Here is an 18,685-nt window from a genome sequence, read left to right as displayed (position 1 = left end):
ACCTGGTTGCACATATGAAAGGACAGGAATTATGTTTCCGTACCTGTCTGTCACAGTAGCCAGGAAACCTTTGTTTTCTTTACAGATCTGTTTTGCTTCTGAAAATGTTGCTGGTAACTGCCCGACGGAGTAACAGTAAAAGCCGTGCTTCATCCAGCCCTGTCAGCATCAACAGCAGAGATACACGGAGGGGCTGTCAGGTTGCGCAGCAGAGTACACTTCCAAAAGCCACATTAATACCACACCCCGCGTCAAAATTAATCTCAGAAGCCATGAGAAGAAACGAAGAGGATAATCAAGCATAGCTTTTGTAACCACAGCTCTGCGTCTTGCCCCTTGATAAAGGACACGGCAAGGGGTATTTGCGAGCTGTGAGCCGTGGTTATGACTGAGAGCACAATCACAGGCACTTTGCATCTCCTTGTGTAAAACCTGCTCTGCCTTCTCGTTCTGTAAGTGCAGCTGTTGCAAAAGCCTATGAGCAATCTGCAAACCAATCAGCTCAAATGTTCCTGCCTCCTGTGGCGCACTGATTGAATGGAGAAGGCTGTGTGCAACCCAAGACCAGTGAGTTACAGCGTGAAAAAATACTGACATGCTCTGCAGAGAGTGGCTTTTACGGGTGCAGTGACCAGCTCTGCATTAGAAGAGAGCTGAGCGAAGTGCACGTGTAAGGGAATGCAAAAAAGAAGTCGATCTATTTTGGTTAAATAAAGAAAAAACTTCCCCATTAGTCTAAGAAGAATCAGTACACATAAAATTAACAGTTTCCAAGGGCTCCACCAAGAACAGTCAAAATAATTGGCTTCTGTGATTCTCACCAGCATGGGTGTGAAAGTAAGATGTAACAACCTTTCACTGCTTTTGTTTTACACTTACTTTCTGGCAGCCTGGGTAAGTAACCTCCTCTGCCCCTGGTTCTTCTGCCAAAGGTTTCCTTTTACAGATGTAACCGAGTTTTATTTCACAAGCGCTGTCAGCCCAGGATCCATCCTGAGCATGGTAAGAAGAAACCACAAAGAGGAGTGAAATCTAGAGAAAATCCCTTTTAGAGAAGAGCCCTTCTCTCTTTGTATGGATGAGGCTGTTTCAGCTCTCTTCCTTGCCTTCCTGCTTTCTCCAAAACTCTCAAATAGGAAACACAATAACAACAGTAAGGGCCACATTTCCTCAGATGTGTGAGAATGAAGGTTGCATGTATTAAACACTCAATGGCTGGTGAGAGCAGGAAGGAAACATGCTGTTCCACTCATCAGCGTGGTATTTATTATGTTCATATAACCAGATGACAATAGCAAGGAAAGGCTGGATAAACTAAACTTAAAATATGAAAAATGTATTTTTAAGTCTTTTTCCATAGTATTATCTTTGTTTATGCTGTGTATAAAACAAGATAGAATTTTTTGTACCTAATTTTTTGTGCCTCTAGTAATATGAGCCTCCAAAGTAGCTCCAGTAAACCTGTATTTTAGGTGCTTTATAGGAAACCTAAGAATCATGCTATGTAGCCATGACCAGCCATGTTGAATGTGGATGTTGAATTACTTCAACCAGTTTTAGATAGGAGATTCATCCTAGCTGTTGCAGAGCAGGCCAAGTCTCAGCGCAGTGCACTGATTCTGGTGCTCCACCATCCACCTTCCTAGATCTGGTCTCCAGTCTCCTTCCACACTAAGATATTCTGAATTAAACCAAGTTCATAAAAACTTTTAATACCCTTGTGTCCTTTTCCTTTTTTATTATTTTCGTCACAGATGTTTTCCTTTGGGGGGGGGGGGGGAGCAAAAAGGACAGAAGAAAGGATGAGAGTGGGAGAGGGATTTTTACCTCTCCCTTCATAACAATGCAGTCTGCCTTATTCCCTGTGTGGGTCGGCTCTCCGTGATGCCATTTGGTATAAGTCACGGGTGTCCCATCACTCCATTCAAAATACATTTGAACCCTGAAGTCATTTAGACCAATCCACAGCTCATCATCTGGCTCTGGGAACACAAAGGTAATGGTAGGTATGGGTATGTCTTAAAATGGAACAACCACATCTCACACCCGCTTTTGACTGAAGAAGGACTTTTTAAAAAACATTTAAGATCATGGTTACAATGATTAAATGAATGATAGCAACAGTATAATTCTAGATAAAAAAGTGACCTGCAGGAATACTCACTGTACCCAAGCTGAGACACTGTAAAACTGTACTCTTCAATATTATGAATACTCGCCAGCTCTCCATCTTCTCTCCTACAGGAAGACTGGGCTTCTTTCCATATTTTGGGTGTTCTGTAAATTCTATAACAATGACCTGCATAGGCCACCCATTGCCCGGGGCACTTAAAAGGCTTTAAGTCACCTAAAAAAAATATTTCAAACAACTAATGAGCAGTCCTGTTCAGCACTTTCTTTTAACTAAAAAGAAAATGACAGGTACTGACATGATTTTGGAATATTGGAGCACATACTGGCAGAGGAGAGAAGCACAAGTTTGAAGATCACAAAGAATCAAAACAGTTTTTGCATCCCAGTTGTGCTGGGAGCTACCAAAAACCTCCTTTACAGGATTAAATAAATACTAAGTAATTCGGTATACAAACTTGCAGGGCGCAACTCCATGCTAAATCCCCCTCAGCAAGGCTCTGAGTACAGCTATGTTTTACAGAAGAGAGCCTCTTTTCCCACACAGGGACTTTATCTTGCTGAATTTTGGAGATTTTGTACATTTTTTCACTGGAAACACAAGGTGCTCGGGAGCCAGTTGGAGCTCCTGCACAGCCCAAATCATGTAACAGAGAGCCCAGACACATTTATGTTATACCAGACATGTCAGAAATCCCAGCTGCACAGAAAAGCCGGGCACTTTGTTCAGCAGCTATTTCTTGGTGAGAATTTAGAACGGCCAGCCATCTTCCATTGCTCTGAAGGTTCACACGGTCTGCACCTATGTAGTAAACTGAAGAGGGCAGGATGTGTGCCTGGCATTGGCGTGTGATCAGCCACATTGGTCAATGCTCCCTGGACATGGTTTTGACCTGCGCAGACCTGCATTTCCTTAAACAACATCCAGGCATAGTTTGGAGGTTAGCATGGATCATAAACCATTCCCAGTGAGCTGTCTGGATGCTGCCAGAAAGTACAGAATACCAGCTATGATGTGCCTGATGTGCCATTCATCCCCTGAGCCAGAGAATAATCTTAAATACTAGTATATGTGTAGTTGAGGGAGTTACTGTAGAATCAGTTGCATGCTGGGAATTCCCAGGTGAAGTAACTGCACACTTTTTCCTTTACAAAGATAAGACCTAGTCTGCCTCAGGTGGAGAGGGAACTCAATTGGGAAAAGGTGCCAGCCCCATATTCTGAATTTTTCCTTTCAGAATAGAACAAAAAGGGTCAGAGAGAGCAGGGGGAGCATGAACTCTGGCTCACATCTTTTAGCAGGACACATCTTCAGTGTATTTTTCAGAGCACAGGGTATTCCTCAGTATTTCGTGGTCTGGATAACATGACTAAACACATAATCCTGCCTTCTTTAGTACCTTGGGATCTTTTCAAAATGGTGAACAACATCTAGACATCAACTTTAAAATGAGCCAGAAAATTAAAGTTTTCTCAGTATTTGACCGAGGTCAACAAGTGTAATCCTTTTGGTTTGACAATATATTCTTATTTCATATATGGCATCCTCCCAGTATTTCTCACTCACTGCAAAAATAGCCTTATTTTCTGACCAGCTTACCTGAGGCAATAATGGAGGAATCTAAGGAGGAGTTTCTCTTTTGGCAGATATATCCCAGTTTCCGATCACACACCTGGTTTTCCCATTTGCCATTCCTACCTTGGAAGGTCCCACATATTTTTCCAGATTCCACAGATGGGTTTCCTTTAGGAAAGAGGCACAGAATCCCTCTGTTAACATTGAAAATTTTCACCTCATCACAGGAGGGAAGGTGCAGGTCTTTTGGAGCTGCAAAGCCACTGGTGTATTATTCTTCAGAGTGATAATTCCCAGGAGAAGTGACAAGGGAGCACCACTGGGATGGTCGAGAGGGCTGAGATTTCAAACATGAGACTTGGCCCTTTTCTCCCATGCACTGCTTATGAAGAAATTCAGTGTATTTGAAGTATGGCAGTATGCAGAAAAAAGCTTTATAAAAGTTCATCTAAGACAATTCCTTATGGGGTGGTAGTATTGGAAACAACTCAACATCCTTTACAGTTGAACAGTGAACATGAAATGTGTATTTAATTCCATGGGAGTGCTTGCCCTTTGGAATTCCCTGTAGTCACAAAAACTATTGTGAAAATACCTAACATGGCAACATGCAAGATGGTGACTTAGATCCTAAGAAAAGAGTGGAAACTTATTAAGATAAAGTACATCAGATAAATGTCATAAGCAGTAACTGAGAACAGTTGAAAGTATTTTTACTGTAATGTTTCTCTTTAATTTTTTTCTTTTTTCTTTAAATTCTCTTTATAGCATTTTTCATGAGGTTTTTTTTTGTTTGGATTGAATAATATGTCTGATGAGAAAATTGTGGATGGAAAAAAAAAATAGAATGAGGTGTACGTATTTGGTTTTAACTGTTTTCTTGGATGAGCTATCTGCTTTCTCTGAGAAATTCAGAATTAATGATGATCCATCTCGGGTGTGATCCCTATTACTGTAATATCCTACCTTCCCCATAATCCCCGTAACCTGTGAAAATTCTATGAAACCAAAGGAATTAGGTAACAGGAATTTGGGGAAGAGAAGAGAATTTTGGCCCAGATGCTGATCATTGTTTCAGAAAAGTGCATTTACCTGGAGCCCAGTTTAGGTATCTGAAAGGACTGCCCCCAATCCATTGCCAGCCACTGTCAAGTGCACTGAAAAGACCAGTCCAGAGCTTCGCATTGACACCCAGGTCACTAGTGAGCCCTAAATGGTCAAAAGAAACAGTCACGTTATTAAATGCCTCTGATTTTGTAAGTTATTCAATAAAACTTGAAATAAAATTTTAAAGCATGGAAAAAGAAAAAGTGTCATAGTAGATATCTTTTTCTTAACTTAGATTTTTTTCCACTATTTTAATAAATTTTTTGTGAGAAAGGGACAAGCTTTTTTAAGAATGTCACTAAGACCTATTTGCACAAGGTAAATACAAGTAACCATGTTAAAGCTCTTGGAGCTGACGTACATTTTAAACATATGCATTAACTTGTGGGGTTTTTTTACTTTACCTAATAAATACATTTCTTCACGAAGGTCTGTGATACTTAATAATTCTGCATTCTGCTGCTGGCAGCTTCTTCTTGCTTGATGCCATGTCAAAAGTGATTCTGAGTTTATCTGATAGCGAGTTTCTGTCACAGGATTTGTTTTCCAAAGGTTGTTGTGGATGGTGTCTATAAAACATAACAGCAACTTGACAAAGATAATCATACTTGCTAACACAGGAAATAAAATCTTCATTGCAGACTAAAACTATCTAACTGTATGATTTGCTAATTTTTTACATATAGTTTGCCCCACTTAAATACACTTTTTTCCAATATTGATAATACATTAATGACATAAGGAACTATTTCTCCTTACAAACCTGATTTTTTTCTACATTGACACTGTTCCTTTTTATTTCTATGACTCATCTACTTTTCTCACAGTTTACTTTTCATTAACCCACTTACTGATATATTGTATATGTACACACGCATTTCTCTGTTCCCCATACAGAAAATTTTGGTCTCCACACCCATTTCTTACCTTGGGACCCCTCTTACACTCTCCCAGACCTCTCAACATGACAGAAATGATAATTTCCTATCAACCAGATGTGAAGTGGGGGTGAAGGGGTAAGGAATTCGTGCTGGGGTTATTGGAAAGCTGTGTTGGATGATTTGTAGGCGTAAGGAGCACTGGAGCACCAAAGGCAGGTGAAGGTCACTGCCCATGTCCCTGCGCCCTTCCATTCACTGCAGCTCTCCTGTTCTCTGCTCCGTCCCATGATACACAACTGCCCTGCTTCCCTGTGTCTCACCTTCCTCATCCATTGCAGTTCTTTCTGCCTTCCATTTGCCCTGACTTTCTTCTCACCTGGTGCTAGGGGTTTTCTCTTCCTTTTTCCATCAGTCCCAGTCACCACCCACAGAATACTCCCCATATCTAGGACTACTACTCATCTCTGCTGGAGAAACAGTGAGAGCAGATACCTAATTTTATCATTGCATCGTTCACCAGCGAACTAGGCTGGCCAGAATCCAGCTTGCTCTGCAATGCTACTTCCACATCCCAAGGAAATTTTGACCGTGAGAGTGGAAGAAAAATTGCTTAATGCCTTTCCTGAAATCTTTATGAATAAATTACCTTTTAGTGGACAATTGCCAAAAAATTGGTCTTTATCAAAATCTGAAGAAGTTGCACACCAGAGAGAGCTTGCATCATCACTCCGAGGGATGCACTCAGCGTACCATTTACCTTTGAGCTTAAAAGGGAACACACAAGGTGCACCAAAGGCATTTCCTCCCAGTGTATAGATATCTACAGAGAGAAACATAGATCAGTATCAGTTGGTCAGTTGGTATTAGATGTTTACCACAGTGTCTGCTCATAGCCAGCTCCTCATGGACACAGTTGAGTTGTGCAAGAGCTCAACACATCAGTACTTCATTCCCACAAAGCCTTCCAAGGCTGTTGTGCCAATCAGATATGACTATGGCAAGATATTCAGAATTAAGACTCTCAAACAAGCCTTAATTGGCCCTCAGACTAACTTCTGTCTATCTTTTTCTTTTCATTTCTATCTGGACTACTGTGTCAGAAGTGCTCATGACTCAGCTGCTCCCATTGCATGCATACTCCTGTCAGTGGATGATGTTTAGGTTCCTTTTTTTTTTTTTTTTCCATATGGTTGAAGAGGCTTGGAAAGAAGGTATCAGAATATTTTTATTAGTCTTCATAAGAGGAAGTTATATCCTCAATTTGCAGGTGACTCTGCTGGGAAGTGACCCTCCCATCTCTATGCAGTCTAATTTGCTGCTATCTGAACAAAATTATGACAAACTTCATTCCATCTGGACCTGCTGTGGAGCACAGCAAAAATTTCATCCCTTGTTATTTAACTTCCCACCGTACCAGTGTCACAGTAGAAAGGAGGTTGAACACTTGAGCCTGGATGCCCACTCTACATAATCCAAGAGGGATAATAATGCAGGAAAAGGAGATCTGACTCTCCAGTGTTCCTTTGTCAGGGTGTTACGACTTACTGCATTCTGAATGATTAAGCACTGTTTTTCCTTTTGCTTTTTCCTACTTTTTCTTCTCGCTGGGCCTGGGACACACCAGGTAAACACTATTAAAAGTGGATTACGTCTATGTTAACTAGAAATTAACTTCTTAGAAATAGCACATGGTCAAACCAAGTAATAGCAACAATAAATATTTAAATATAACAGAATCACCACTTATTCTACAAATTGATCAGACATATTTTGAAACAGTCATAGATTTCCTCCTGCTCTTGCTGTACAAACAAAATTCCCATTATTCCTTATGATTACATCATAGGCCTTTGTCATTTTATTCTATCATTTGAAAGAATTGCACTTTCTGAGTTACAAAGAAATATGTAGTCATATTTGCCTTGAATTTCTCTACCCTGTTTGTGGTTAGCTCCCCTACTGACATCACTGTAAGGAAAGGGTTGCTGCATGACAAGCAGGCAGCAGAATGCTTTGTAAATAGGGGCAGTGAAGTTACCTAGAAATAGAGATTAATTTTCAGTACTCACCCTCATAGCGCTGAGCGCACAGGCTCTCTGCAGTTCCATGGATTTTCCACCTGCTCCCTTTGCCTGATCCTTTGGACAACCTGATTTTCTTCCCCTTCCCTTTGCCATAGTTGAAAAATAAATCCTTGCTGTGGGTTGCGAGCGTCTCATTTCTACATTCCCACCACTGGAGTTCATTCGTCCTGTTACAGGATTCCAACGTGATGGCAGCCTCGTCGTCCTTGGTGAGCACTCCCAGGCACAGCTTGAGGGCCATGCTCAGCAGCTGCGTGGCAGAGACCCACCTGAACTTTTGAAACTCATTGTGCTCGTCACAAGTGGTAGTTATGACCGAGCTAGAGTTTTGAGCTTGGGCACAAAGCTTGCTGTCTTCATTATAGATTGAAAATATTCCGCTATCTAGAAAATAAAATGAGAACGCAAACATCTGAGGAGAGATTATGTAGGAGACAAGTCAGTTGCTATTTGACAGTCTGCTACAACAAAAAAATTGAACGTATGGAGTCCATAGAGAAAGAAATCAGAGGAGGTTAATCATCAGTATGAAGGATATTCATCAAAATGTTCTGAAGATGCAAGCAACACAGAAGCTGAAAATATAGCTCTTTCAAGAGAAATTGCTCTTCTTCACATCTGTCCTTAAAGTACACTGTTCTCAAAATGCCATTCAAAAATGACCTTTATTAAATTTCATGAGTTCTTCAAAGTTCCACCACCACGCAGCATATTAAACAGGCTTCAATTTTGCAAGTAAAAGGACTTTTTGCTTTAGAGCTATCAAAAATGGTTTACATACATACTCAAAATTCAACCATTTTTGTGTTTGGCCAAGAATGGCATTGTGGTTTTCAGCTCATCAAGCAAGTGGGGTATTTTTTATTTCTGGTTAATTATTTTGGAAATTTTTGGCAACTGTACAAAAAGTCCTTTCTTCACAGAGTTCAACTTGTGAGTTTCTAAGGAGGGAAGCCACAACTTGCAGCATCATCACTTCAGTTCTGAGCACAGTTAAGCTAAGTAAGTATCCTAAGTGCCATTAATAGCTACACTTGTAAATAGAAATGTGAGACACTGCACAACAGGGTTTTGTTTCTTAAGACCAGCTTCAAAAAAGGGGCACAACTTCAGCCTGCTCCAGACCTCGACCATTTTTGCAGCTTGCCTTGCATCCCTTAGGTCCCCGCTATGTGACAGCAACATCATGCAAATAGCTCTGCTCTGCCATTGAGCTTTACTGCCACCCAAGGTTTCTTGCCAGGGGTGGGATAGTTAAATGGGGCTTCATGACCCCCTGCCATCCCAGAGTTGCCAGGTAGTGGTCAAGCAGCCCCAGTGATGTTTCTCTGAAAGGCTGCAGACTTGAACAAGCCAGATGGCATTTCCCCTGGCACAGCTCTCCTGCCGCAGTGGTTCTTGAGAAGGTTAGCAGAGGCTGGGTCAGAGCCAGCGTGGTCTCGCCCGAAAACACGAACAGAAGAAATTCTCCTGTAGTGGATTAGATCAGTGTTGGCTAGTCCCTGCTGCCATTCAAGTGATAGCACCGGTCTCCTGCAGTTCTCTAGTTAGGAGCTTCCTGCAGGAAAGAGCTGCAGACACGGCATCATTTGTTTTCCTCTCAGCAGTAGCAATGACTGAAATTTAACAGACAGAAGCTTTTAAGGCCCTTCCTAAAGCTGTCAGCTTGGAACCAGGACTCCAACACTCAACGATCAGCATGCCATAGTCTGTATGGGCTGTCTAAGAAACTCCAAGCACACATCAGGCAGTGGTTCCATGCACGCTGAGAGTTCACTGCCCTGTAATTCTAAGATGTTCTAACCTCCAATGGAGTAATTTTGGATCAACTTTTGTCTGCATTCAGCTGGCTGATTTTCCAGAATCAACACTGTCTAGGTTATGCCCACATCTGTTGGCATATTTCTTTCACTCATATACCGCTTTGAAAACCGGGTTAAGGAAGCAGAATGCCTATACAGATACCACCAAGTTTAAGTGCTGAATAAAACTGTTTCAGATTACATGCTCTGACTAGATCTAACCTCACTGTCCACCAAGGACGACATCAGGAAAGCATGAGAAACAACTTGCAAACCTCCATACGCAGCAGAGGACCAAGACTTACCAGACATTTGAAGAGATGTACCAAAGGAAAAGAAAAAAATCAGAAGCAGGTAGACAGCCATTGCCAAATGTTTCAGTCCCTTCTCCCCTTCACCTGAAACTGATGCTGAAGACCAAATCTGTGCCTTGCAGGAAAACTCTTCTGCACTGAACTGGATTAGCAAATCCTTTTGGTTTTTAAGACCCGACAGATACAGGGAAGTTCTGAGCTGCAAATAAGGAACTGTATCATGTCACATGAGTAATTTTGAAATAATACATTAATGAATAAACTTTGCTTTCTAAGCTAGTTTTTCTACTGATAAAACTTTTCTCTTTCATGTAAGTATGAGATCTAAGAAGTAATATTTTAGTGAGGATTCTTGGAGACATACCTTACAAAAAATCAGGATCATTATTTTTATGAGAATGTGACATGAATGTCTCTTTACCAGAAATAAAGGAAAAAGGTAAAAAAAACAAGAGGAAGATTTGTCTGTATGAATAAATTATTTAAAAAAAAAAAAGCCAAAGTGCAAGGCAGTACTGTGAAAAATTGTCTGGAACACCATGCAAATCAAGTAACTATGACCTTGGAATCAGAGAGAACCACAATTTCCCATGTCTGCAGTTCCACAGAAAAGAGAAAAGCTGCATAAAACAGGACCTGTTTTCTTCAGAAGGCACCTGTCCCTTCTTTTGCTCCATTCCTGACTATATGCAGGAGCAATGTACCCAAACCGACAGCAACAGTTGAAGAAATTCTGAAAAGCAACTACACAATTCTAGGAAGAAGAGAACCTGTAATTAGCGAACAGTGGATTTTCAATTATTGCTAGAGAGCAAAACTAAACTGATAAGAAATACTGCCACATTTTTCATCCCACTAGTCTGTAGAAGTTTGCACCCCTTAAAGTGCACACCCTTCAGGCATTCTGACAAAGTTCTGATGTTTACTTTGAAAAAGCTTTCTCCTTCATGATAGGTAAAAGAATTAGAAAAACGGAGAGGGTAGGGAAGAGAAAAGGCACTCCTGTGGAATTCTTACATCCCTTTTCCTTATGGCCTTTGAAAAATTTCAGTTCCCATATCTTCAGGAGAGGCTGGTTTGGGATAACTTCCCCAATATTGTATTTGCAGCAAATACTCTTTAGGGGTCTTTCACTTAAAATTTCTGCTGTTACAGGGAAGGAAAACCCTGGACACCTACATGAAGATGAGGGATCCTGCTTCTGTTGTTCTGACTCAGATGCAGATGGGCAACTCACTAGATCTAAAAAGGTACACAGGGAATTACAGCAGAACAAGAATTACAACAGTAAGAGAAAATAGTGGGACCTGAAGGCCAGCAGGTACAGCTAGACCAAAAACATGGAAAGAATGGGAGCCTGAGAAAGACACTGAGACCTGAGGAAAGTGGGAGAAAAGAGAGGGCTGCCTCAACAAAGCAGCAGATGATCAATTACTCAGTAAGTATGATGCATATGCAAGGATGGCTGCACTGAGCCTGAAGTAAGGCGTTCTGGTATTCCCCAACATAGAAATGCTTGACTCTGCAACCTCAAGTTTCCAACTTTCCGTGCTTCCTTGTTCAGGAGCTCCAGATGTGCAGATGGAAGAATGTTCTTATTTATTATTTAGGCAGGAGGAATGTAGTGTCTTGCCGTTCTGCTGTATGCAACATCTCAGCATCTCCAAAGCTACCAGGAGGCAACAAGTACAATTACAACAGGAAAAAAGAAACTAGTTCTGTTCTGAAGAAAGATCGGTGTTTGGTGAAGGACTGTTATTGATGGTCTGTTGAGAGAGGCTGAAAAAGAGCAAAACTTTCTAAGGTCAGCTTCACCTTAGCGTTTGTATGTTTGTCCGAGCAGACCCTGCCACAGCCCACAAAGTGGGAAAGAAAATCAGAAGATTGCAAAGATGCACTCCAGCATCTTCCACTTGGCAAGGCACAGCCTGACAGTTTAGAAGCGGCGAGGAAGAAAGGCTGCTGGGTTTTGTGTTGAGTCAGCATTGTTCCTTTGGCAATCTCTGCTCGTGGGCAGGAAGTTACACTCACAGCGTGCAGATTCGCCACCTTTTCTCTGAAGTCTGAACTCTTCTGGAGAAAAGGGGAAACGAAAATTAAGCACAAGGGCATCAAGAAACGTAGCAATGTGCAGAGACAAACCTTTACACGCTATCATATATTGCCACCAAGTCATTCCTCAGCTGCTGGTGGAAATGCATGGGTGAGTCCATCCAGGTTCTGCCAGATGCTTCCCTACAGAAGTTATATAATTCATTTTCAAAAAACCACTGGTATTAAAATGTGAAGGGAATTTTGTGATCATTTAGCCAGCTATAACTTGATATAAGATTTCAATCCAGAATCCCCACATATAGCACAATTGCAGTTTCTAATGGAAAACATTTTTTTTTTAAAAAAAAAGACATGTTCTAAACCTCTATAGAAACATTCTAGCCTAAAAAAAAATGCAGAGACCGAACAAGCTTTCCATTTCTTTAGACAGGCCCAAAACATACTGAAAGAGCAACATAAGGCACCTCGCGCTTTCATGCTATATTTTCATGCCACATAATCAATGTTATTTTTTTTCATTTATCTAAACCAACAAGATCAAACGTAAGAAATCTTGGCAGAATCAGAGGATTATGGACATGAATTACTAGTGATCAGTTAAAAATTTCCTTTGCTTTTCTAGCCATCAATTATGTTTCATCTTGTTTATCAAGAAACTATTTTCCTTGGTTTTATAGCAAGAATATTCAGAAAAGTGACATCCCAATTCCTCTGTGAATGTATATTTATGCAGCATACAGCCTGAAACCTCCCCTAAGTAGTGGCATCTACTCAAGAGACAAAATAAGAGATCACAAGAGCAACAGAGGGGTGCTAAGGCAACTGACTGATCCCGACAGCAATAGCAGCCGGCAGTAGAAAATGGCTGAAAGAACTGGTGAAGGATCAGCATACATTAAGTAACAAATTATATTGCATCCATATGAATATGAATCATTTCCAAGAAGACACTCTGCTTTTTTTTCAGTCAAATAGAGCAGCATGTATGATTTCCCCAGCCCAATATTCAAACTCTTTTGATGTAGTCAATCACTTGTCAGGAGCATTGCAGCTTGGCAGCAGAAAAAGAGGACATAATGCCAGATCACCAAATGATGTTTGGTAAAACCATTACGCAACAACTCAGTCCAGAGAAGATGGAATTAACATGAAGGTGTGGAAAGAGAATAGTAGTTTGGAAACTATTCTCTCAATTTTTCTTGAAATTGTATGATCATTATTGTCACAAGTATGACCAAAGGAAATATGAAGTTAAAAACCTGGGACTGGACTCTGTATTCAGACAGTCTAACAAATTTGTTGCCATCACTGAAAGGTACTAGCAGGGGGGGGGGGGGGGGGGGGGGGGGGGAGAAGAAAAGAAAAAAGTAAAAAAAAAACAACAAAAAACCCAAACAAAAAAAACCAAACAACCAAACCCAAGCAAACACCACCAAAACAAAAAAAACCCAAGAAATCTGACTTTTTATAATTACAACCCCCTAGGTAAAAGACTTCAATTTACTCTTATATTAATGAGGTATTGCTTAAAGTGTTCAAGCTTGCTTGTTTCTCTACCTTCCATTCAAAAATTCCTATTAGACTTTGTGTATAAAGTATCAGTGCTCATCTTCAGCTTGCTACATGGAACCGTAATGATTTCCTGTCCTGTAAATGCCACTGTTTCCATGTTTGCTCTTTTTAATGGGAAATTTGCTTCAATCCCATTGTATTGCAATAGGAGAGACAGTAAATTTAAATTTCCTCCTCTTCCGAAAATCTTTCAAATCTTTTTCACTCACACTTTTTTCTAAAATGAGCAGGCCACGTAGATCCATCTTTAGAGTAGAGCTTCTGATTTGGATCCTCTATTTTTCCTGGACCCATTTGAACAGGAGAGCAGAACACACACAGCATTTCACAGAAGCAGCTACATCAACTGCCAGCTATTAACTAGCATGGCATTTTTAATTGTCTTCAACTCAAAGTTGATGCTAGATTTCAGGCAGTATACATGGGTGAATGACTTCAAGACCATCCAGGCTGTAGTTCTGGATTCTCTCCGTGACACTTTTTAGCTGTAGAGATGTACTGATAAGTATGGCAAAGCACCAGAAATGAGACATCCCCTCAATCTTCCTTTTCTTTCCAATCATACATTTTCATATGTGATACATGTGATAAAAAGTTAACTGGAAGAATCACTCACTGTGCAGATACTGCCTTAAGATTCTGCTGTCCCCCAGAATAGGACTGAACTTCTTTTTGGTAGAAACTGCACTTGTTTGTTGTTTGCACAACAGCCAGTGCAGTGAGGCTGAGATTACAGTCTCGGCCTCTTGACCGCTCACTGTCCCTTTCACATACCTTTCTAGCTGGCACCACTTCTCCATATAATTGAAATGGTGTCATCCTTAACATCATGAATCAGTCAGCTGGGAGGTTTCTGGCATAAGCCACATCAGGTGGCATGAAGAACCATTAGAGGTACTACTCCTTGAAAAGACATGCTCAAACAACCGTGCATTAAAAATGGAAAGAGCAGTAGGAACAGAGGCAAGGAAATAACTGGGAGAAAGGGAGCAGAGTCAGAGAAAAGGAGTCCCAGGATGAATTTCCCCATCTTACCCACACACATATGTAATTCAAGGTTTTTAATGAATCACTCAGCTGGCATTTTTGTCTTCCTTTTGAGCAGACAATCCTGGGACCGATTCAGGAAAATATGGTCAAAATATTACTTGATCGCAACTTTGGATGGAGTGCCTCCATGGTTTTATCACCTCCTTTTAAACTTTATCCTGTTAAGAGTCTTATATATACAAGACTACAAAATGAAAAACTATTTTAAAAATCAAAGCTAGTTACCATTTATTTCACAGAACAAAATCTGAAACCACAAAACCAAACCTGGCAAACCTTTGTATGCAAGTGAGGAATCATGCATGAATTACATTTTACAAGATTCACAAAAATTAGGAATATAAGCTCCACATTGGGGAATCTAAGACTTCCATAAATGGCAACTGGTCGAGCCATTTTAGAAAGGAATTAAAATCAGTACTAACTAATAGGTTGGTAAACATAAATTGTTCTTGACTTCCAAGCACACACCCCACAAACCTATGGTACTTATTGAGAGGCAGTAGGAGAGCAGTACCAATATGTGATCACCATAACAGCTATCCTGTGCTCCTGTAAACTTTCAGAACTTGTGTAGGTAATGTTCCTCCCACTCCTCAGTAACTGTTGTCCTGATAAGAAGGAAGTTTTGCCGTGACCTTCATCTCCTCTCCCAGACAAACCCACTTGTGGCCAGCCAGAACACTGGCAGTTAACGCCAACCACATTTTTCCATTCCGCAGGCCTGCACCCAGATTTTACCCTATTAAATCCTAGAATACATAAACTACAAGAACTACATACTTGGTTCTCTGTGTTGTGTGAAATTGTGGGAACTGAAATTATATCATAAAAGGATTTTTTCCCCATGAGGTTCAAAGAGGATGTGCCTACATACAGACTTGTCATCTAGCAACCACCCCTGTAGTTAAGTCCCTAGGAATACTTGAAAGATGGTAGAATTAGACATATGTTTGCTGAATAGCTTGCAGAATCTGTGCATTAGCATGGTTTGAAATAACTCTGGTGCAGAAACTTCAAATCTTGGGAGCTTTCTCAAATGGATCTATCTACATTTTATTTCGTTTATTGCATACATTTCTATTGTTCCATTTAATAATTAGTCAATATCATCTCTTTTCTTAAGACCTGTACTCACCAGTGTGGGTCATCAAATTGTTGAGCTCTGAAATCTTACACATTATACAATGGTTACAAAATAAAAATAACGGCTGTGTATAGCATTACGCACACACTGAAACTGGCTGCTACAGTATTTGCACATGAGAAAATAGCTTTGGTTTAATTCTAATTGCATAATTTTATTAAAACAAGGCACATTTCATTTTATTACATTACATTTTACATTACATATTACATTTTTCATTTTATCACATTACAGTGTCGCATGTTCATTCTGTTCGATGTTGGTCACAAGATCCTTTGTGTCACTAGTTCCAGGAACTGCATCACTATTAAAATACAAATTGTTCTCAAAGCTGTCATTTGTTGACAAGCGATTCTTTCTTCTTTTGTAGAAGAGATAGCCTGCAAGGCCACTTCCCATTAGGATGAGGATGACAACAATAACTACAACTCCTGTTTTACCATGGTTCAGTGTAGGAGCCTTCTCGTCCTTTGCCATTGCTGAAAACAAATACAAAGAAATCAAGAGGATGCTACATAGTCTTTGTCTGGTTACTGGAAACTATTTAGAATGCATGATGTTTTAGGGAAAAGTGTTCCATTTGTTTCAAAATAATGAGAAACAAAGGTAGCAACATAAAATTAATTGATTTTAAAATGCTAACATTGCATGCTCTATCACAAATTATTATTTTTTTAAAACTGCATTTGGACACTGAATGGAGTATATTGTATTCTACTAGGAAATGATATACTCCTAGGAAACAGATATGGTACTCAAATATGTCAGAAAATGTAGGAGAGATAATAAAGAATATGATTTGTTCTGTTTAAGATCTTACACAGGACTAGTTTTTGTGTACTTGAAAGATAATGTTTTTACCCTTTGTAGGCATTGCAGCTGGTGGCATTTCAGCTTCTGGTGGCATTTCGGTTGCTGGCATTTCAAAACATTGAAAAAGAATTATGTTATTGCATTATTCTGTTATTTATTTCTATGTTATTTATTATTTATTTCTATATTTGGAACATGCTGACAATTATATTCAGAGAAATATATTGTAATACATACCACTAAATACTGAAAACACTTGGGTTTAGTCCATACAAAGCTATATACACCTATTAAAAGCCATAGCACAATGGTCTATTGTATTCTGGTCTCACATGTAGTTATTTACATAGCCTAGCAGAAAAGAGGAAGCATCAAAGAGCTCCATGGAGACAGATGCTGACATCAGTGTAAAACCACAAGAAAATCTACACAGCATCCTCAAGACAGAGATGATTAAACACAATCCTCAATATAATTACAAATTCTTGCAGTTCTTGTTATCTTACATAAATATAGCAAATGTAACAAATCTGGTTTCTCAAAAGACTAATTCCCTACACACATAGACAATTGGAATCACTCATGAACTCCCAAGTGTCTTAGCACATACCACATCCAAACTAAAATGTTTGTAGCTTATTTAAAAATTAATATCTGGACCACGAAATCTGGCTTGCTGGGAAAAGTGGGCCATCATTTAAGATGAAGTGCTTTCTGGAGGCATTGCATGTTTGCTACATGACATGTTGTGTCCAGTTCTGGACTCCCCAGTACGAGAGAATGAGAGTGCTGCTGGAGGGAGTCCAGGAAAGGGCCAATAAGATGATGAAGGGACTTGAGCTTCTCTTAATGTGAGGAAAGGCTGAAAGATCTGGAACTGTTTGGCCTCGAAGAGAAGGTTCACAGGGGATCTTATCAATGTATACAAGTATCTGAAAGGAGAGTGTAAAGATGATGGAGCCAGGCTTTTCTCAGTGGCGCACAGTGATAGGACCAGAGACAATGGGCACGGGCTGAAACACAGGAGGTTTCCTCTGAACATCAGGAAACACTTTTTCACTGTGAGGATGACTAAGCACTGGCACAGGTTGTCCAGGGAGCTTGTGGAGTCTCCGTGCATGGAGGTACTCACAACCCATCTGGACATGGTCCTGGGCACCTGGCTGTAGGTTGTCCTGCTTGAGCAGGGAATTGGACCAGATGACCTCCAGACATCCCTTCCAACCTCAATCATTCTGTGATTCTGTGAAGATAATGCTATCTTATGTCCAAAAGCACAGTGTAAAGAAACAGTCTCAGAAATGTGACAAGGAATAGGAGGAATAATTTACATTATGCAAATTTGGAAAATAATCCTCTGGCTGCACTGCTTCATTTGACTGGAAAATTTTTGTAATATAATAACATAGACACTTATTCCTTGTTCCTCATCAAAACTGACTGACCAATTTTGGTATAGCACTGATCATGCATATTATGCACATCACTGTTGGGTTTTGATATGAGATGACTGCATGCTAAACCTACCTACATGTTAAACAAGCAGTATATTCAGGGAAATGAATCTGCTATTCCTGAGGAGTGAGATGTCATGAACATAATATACCTAGTCACAATTTGTAGCACAATCAACTAGCACCTTTCAAACTGCTGAATAGTTCTTTAGACCACCTCCTTACTCACAAAATAAAGTTAGATTATTCATGAAATAGACCTGCTACAGAATTTCAAATTACTATGGTAAAAAATAGCTCAATAAATGGAACAGAAAATAGGACCTATTCTAGAGGAAAATTTCAGTCACAGTTTTGTGTTTGCAGCCTCTTCAGAAAACAGCAAACATAACAAGCCATAGCAAGTGAAACTAAGTAAAATCATGCTTCTAACACCCCATTTATTAGCCTATAGCTATTTAATACATTTTTTTCAATTCTGCAAAGGGAGTATTATCACAGCTTTGCCGAACCGTGCCAAGCCAAGCTGCATTCCTGTGACAGAATTGTAAGACTCAGTTGTGTCCTGTTCTTGAGTGAGCAACTATATAGTCCTTGCATTGACACTGGCATTTGGCAGATTCCATGGCATTCCCGTTTAGGAGGCTAGACTGGCTGAAGCTAATCCTAGAAAAAGTAACAAGCTTTCATCTGCTTCAGC

The 18,685-nt window shown here is 40.1% G+C and overlaps 2 protein-coding genes across 3 annotated transcripts in view; both read right to left on the bottom strand.

Annotated features, from left to right (window-relative positions):
• The window catches only part of LOC126037848 (macrophage mannose receptor 1-like), a 33,752-nt gene extending 23,755 nt beyond the window's left edge, over positions 1–9,997 (bottom strand). For both annotated transcript variants that reach the window (XM_049798720.1, XM_049798722.1), the window contains exons 1-10: positions 9,886–9,997; positions 7,764–8,162; positions 6,341–6,514; positions 5,218–5,382; positions 4,799–4,915; positions 3,731–3,874; positions 2,165–2,347; positions 1,828–1,982; positions 880–993; positions 44–159 (exon numbers count right to left, since the gene is read on the bottom strand). In XM_049798720.1, the coding sequence (XP_049654677.1) occupies positions 44–159; positions 880–993; positions 1,828–1,982; positions 2,165–2,347; positions 3,731–3,874; positions 4,799–4,915; positions 5,218–5,382; positions 6,341–6,514; positions 7,764–8,162; positions 9,886–9,946 (1,628 nt within the window). In that variant the 5' untranslated portion in view covers positions 9,947–9,997. The remainder of the gene's footprint in view (positions 1–43; positions 160–879; positions 994–1,827; positions 1,983–2,164; positions 2,348–3,730; positions 3,875–4,798; positions 4,916–5,217; positions 5,383–6,340; positions 6,515–7,763; positions 8,163–9,885) is intronic.
• Positions 9,998–15,870: 5,873 nt separating this feature from the next.
• MRC1 (mannose receptor C-type 1) overlaps positions 15,871–18,685 on the bottom strand; it is a 62,205-nt gene continuing 59,390 nt past the window's right edge. Inside the window, exons 29-30 of the mRNA XM_049798705.1 lie at positions 16,580–16,633; positions 15,871–16,197 (exon numbers count right to left, since the gene is read on the bottom strand). Coding sequence (XP_049654662.1) covers positions 15,947–16,197; positions 16,580–16,633 — 305 coding nt within the window. The 3' untranslated portion in view covers positions 15,871–15,946. The remainder of the gene's footprint in view (positions 16,198–16,579; positions 16,634–18,685) is intronic.

Source organism: Accipiter gentilis, chromosome 4 (assembly GCF_929443795.1).
Source record: "Accipiter gentilis chromosome 4, bAccGen1.1, whole genome shotgun sequence".
Taxonomy (NCBI): domain Eukaryota; kingdom Metazoa; phylum Chordata; class Aves; order Accipitriformes; family Accipitridae; genus Astur; species Astur gentilis.
Note: the sequence above shows the minus strand (reverse complement) of the source record. Positions and strands in the feature narration are given on the sequence as shown.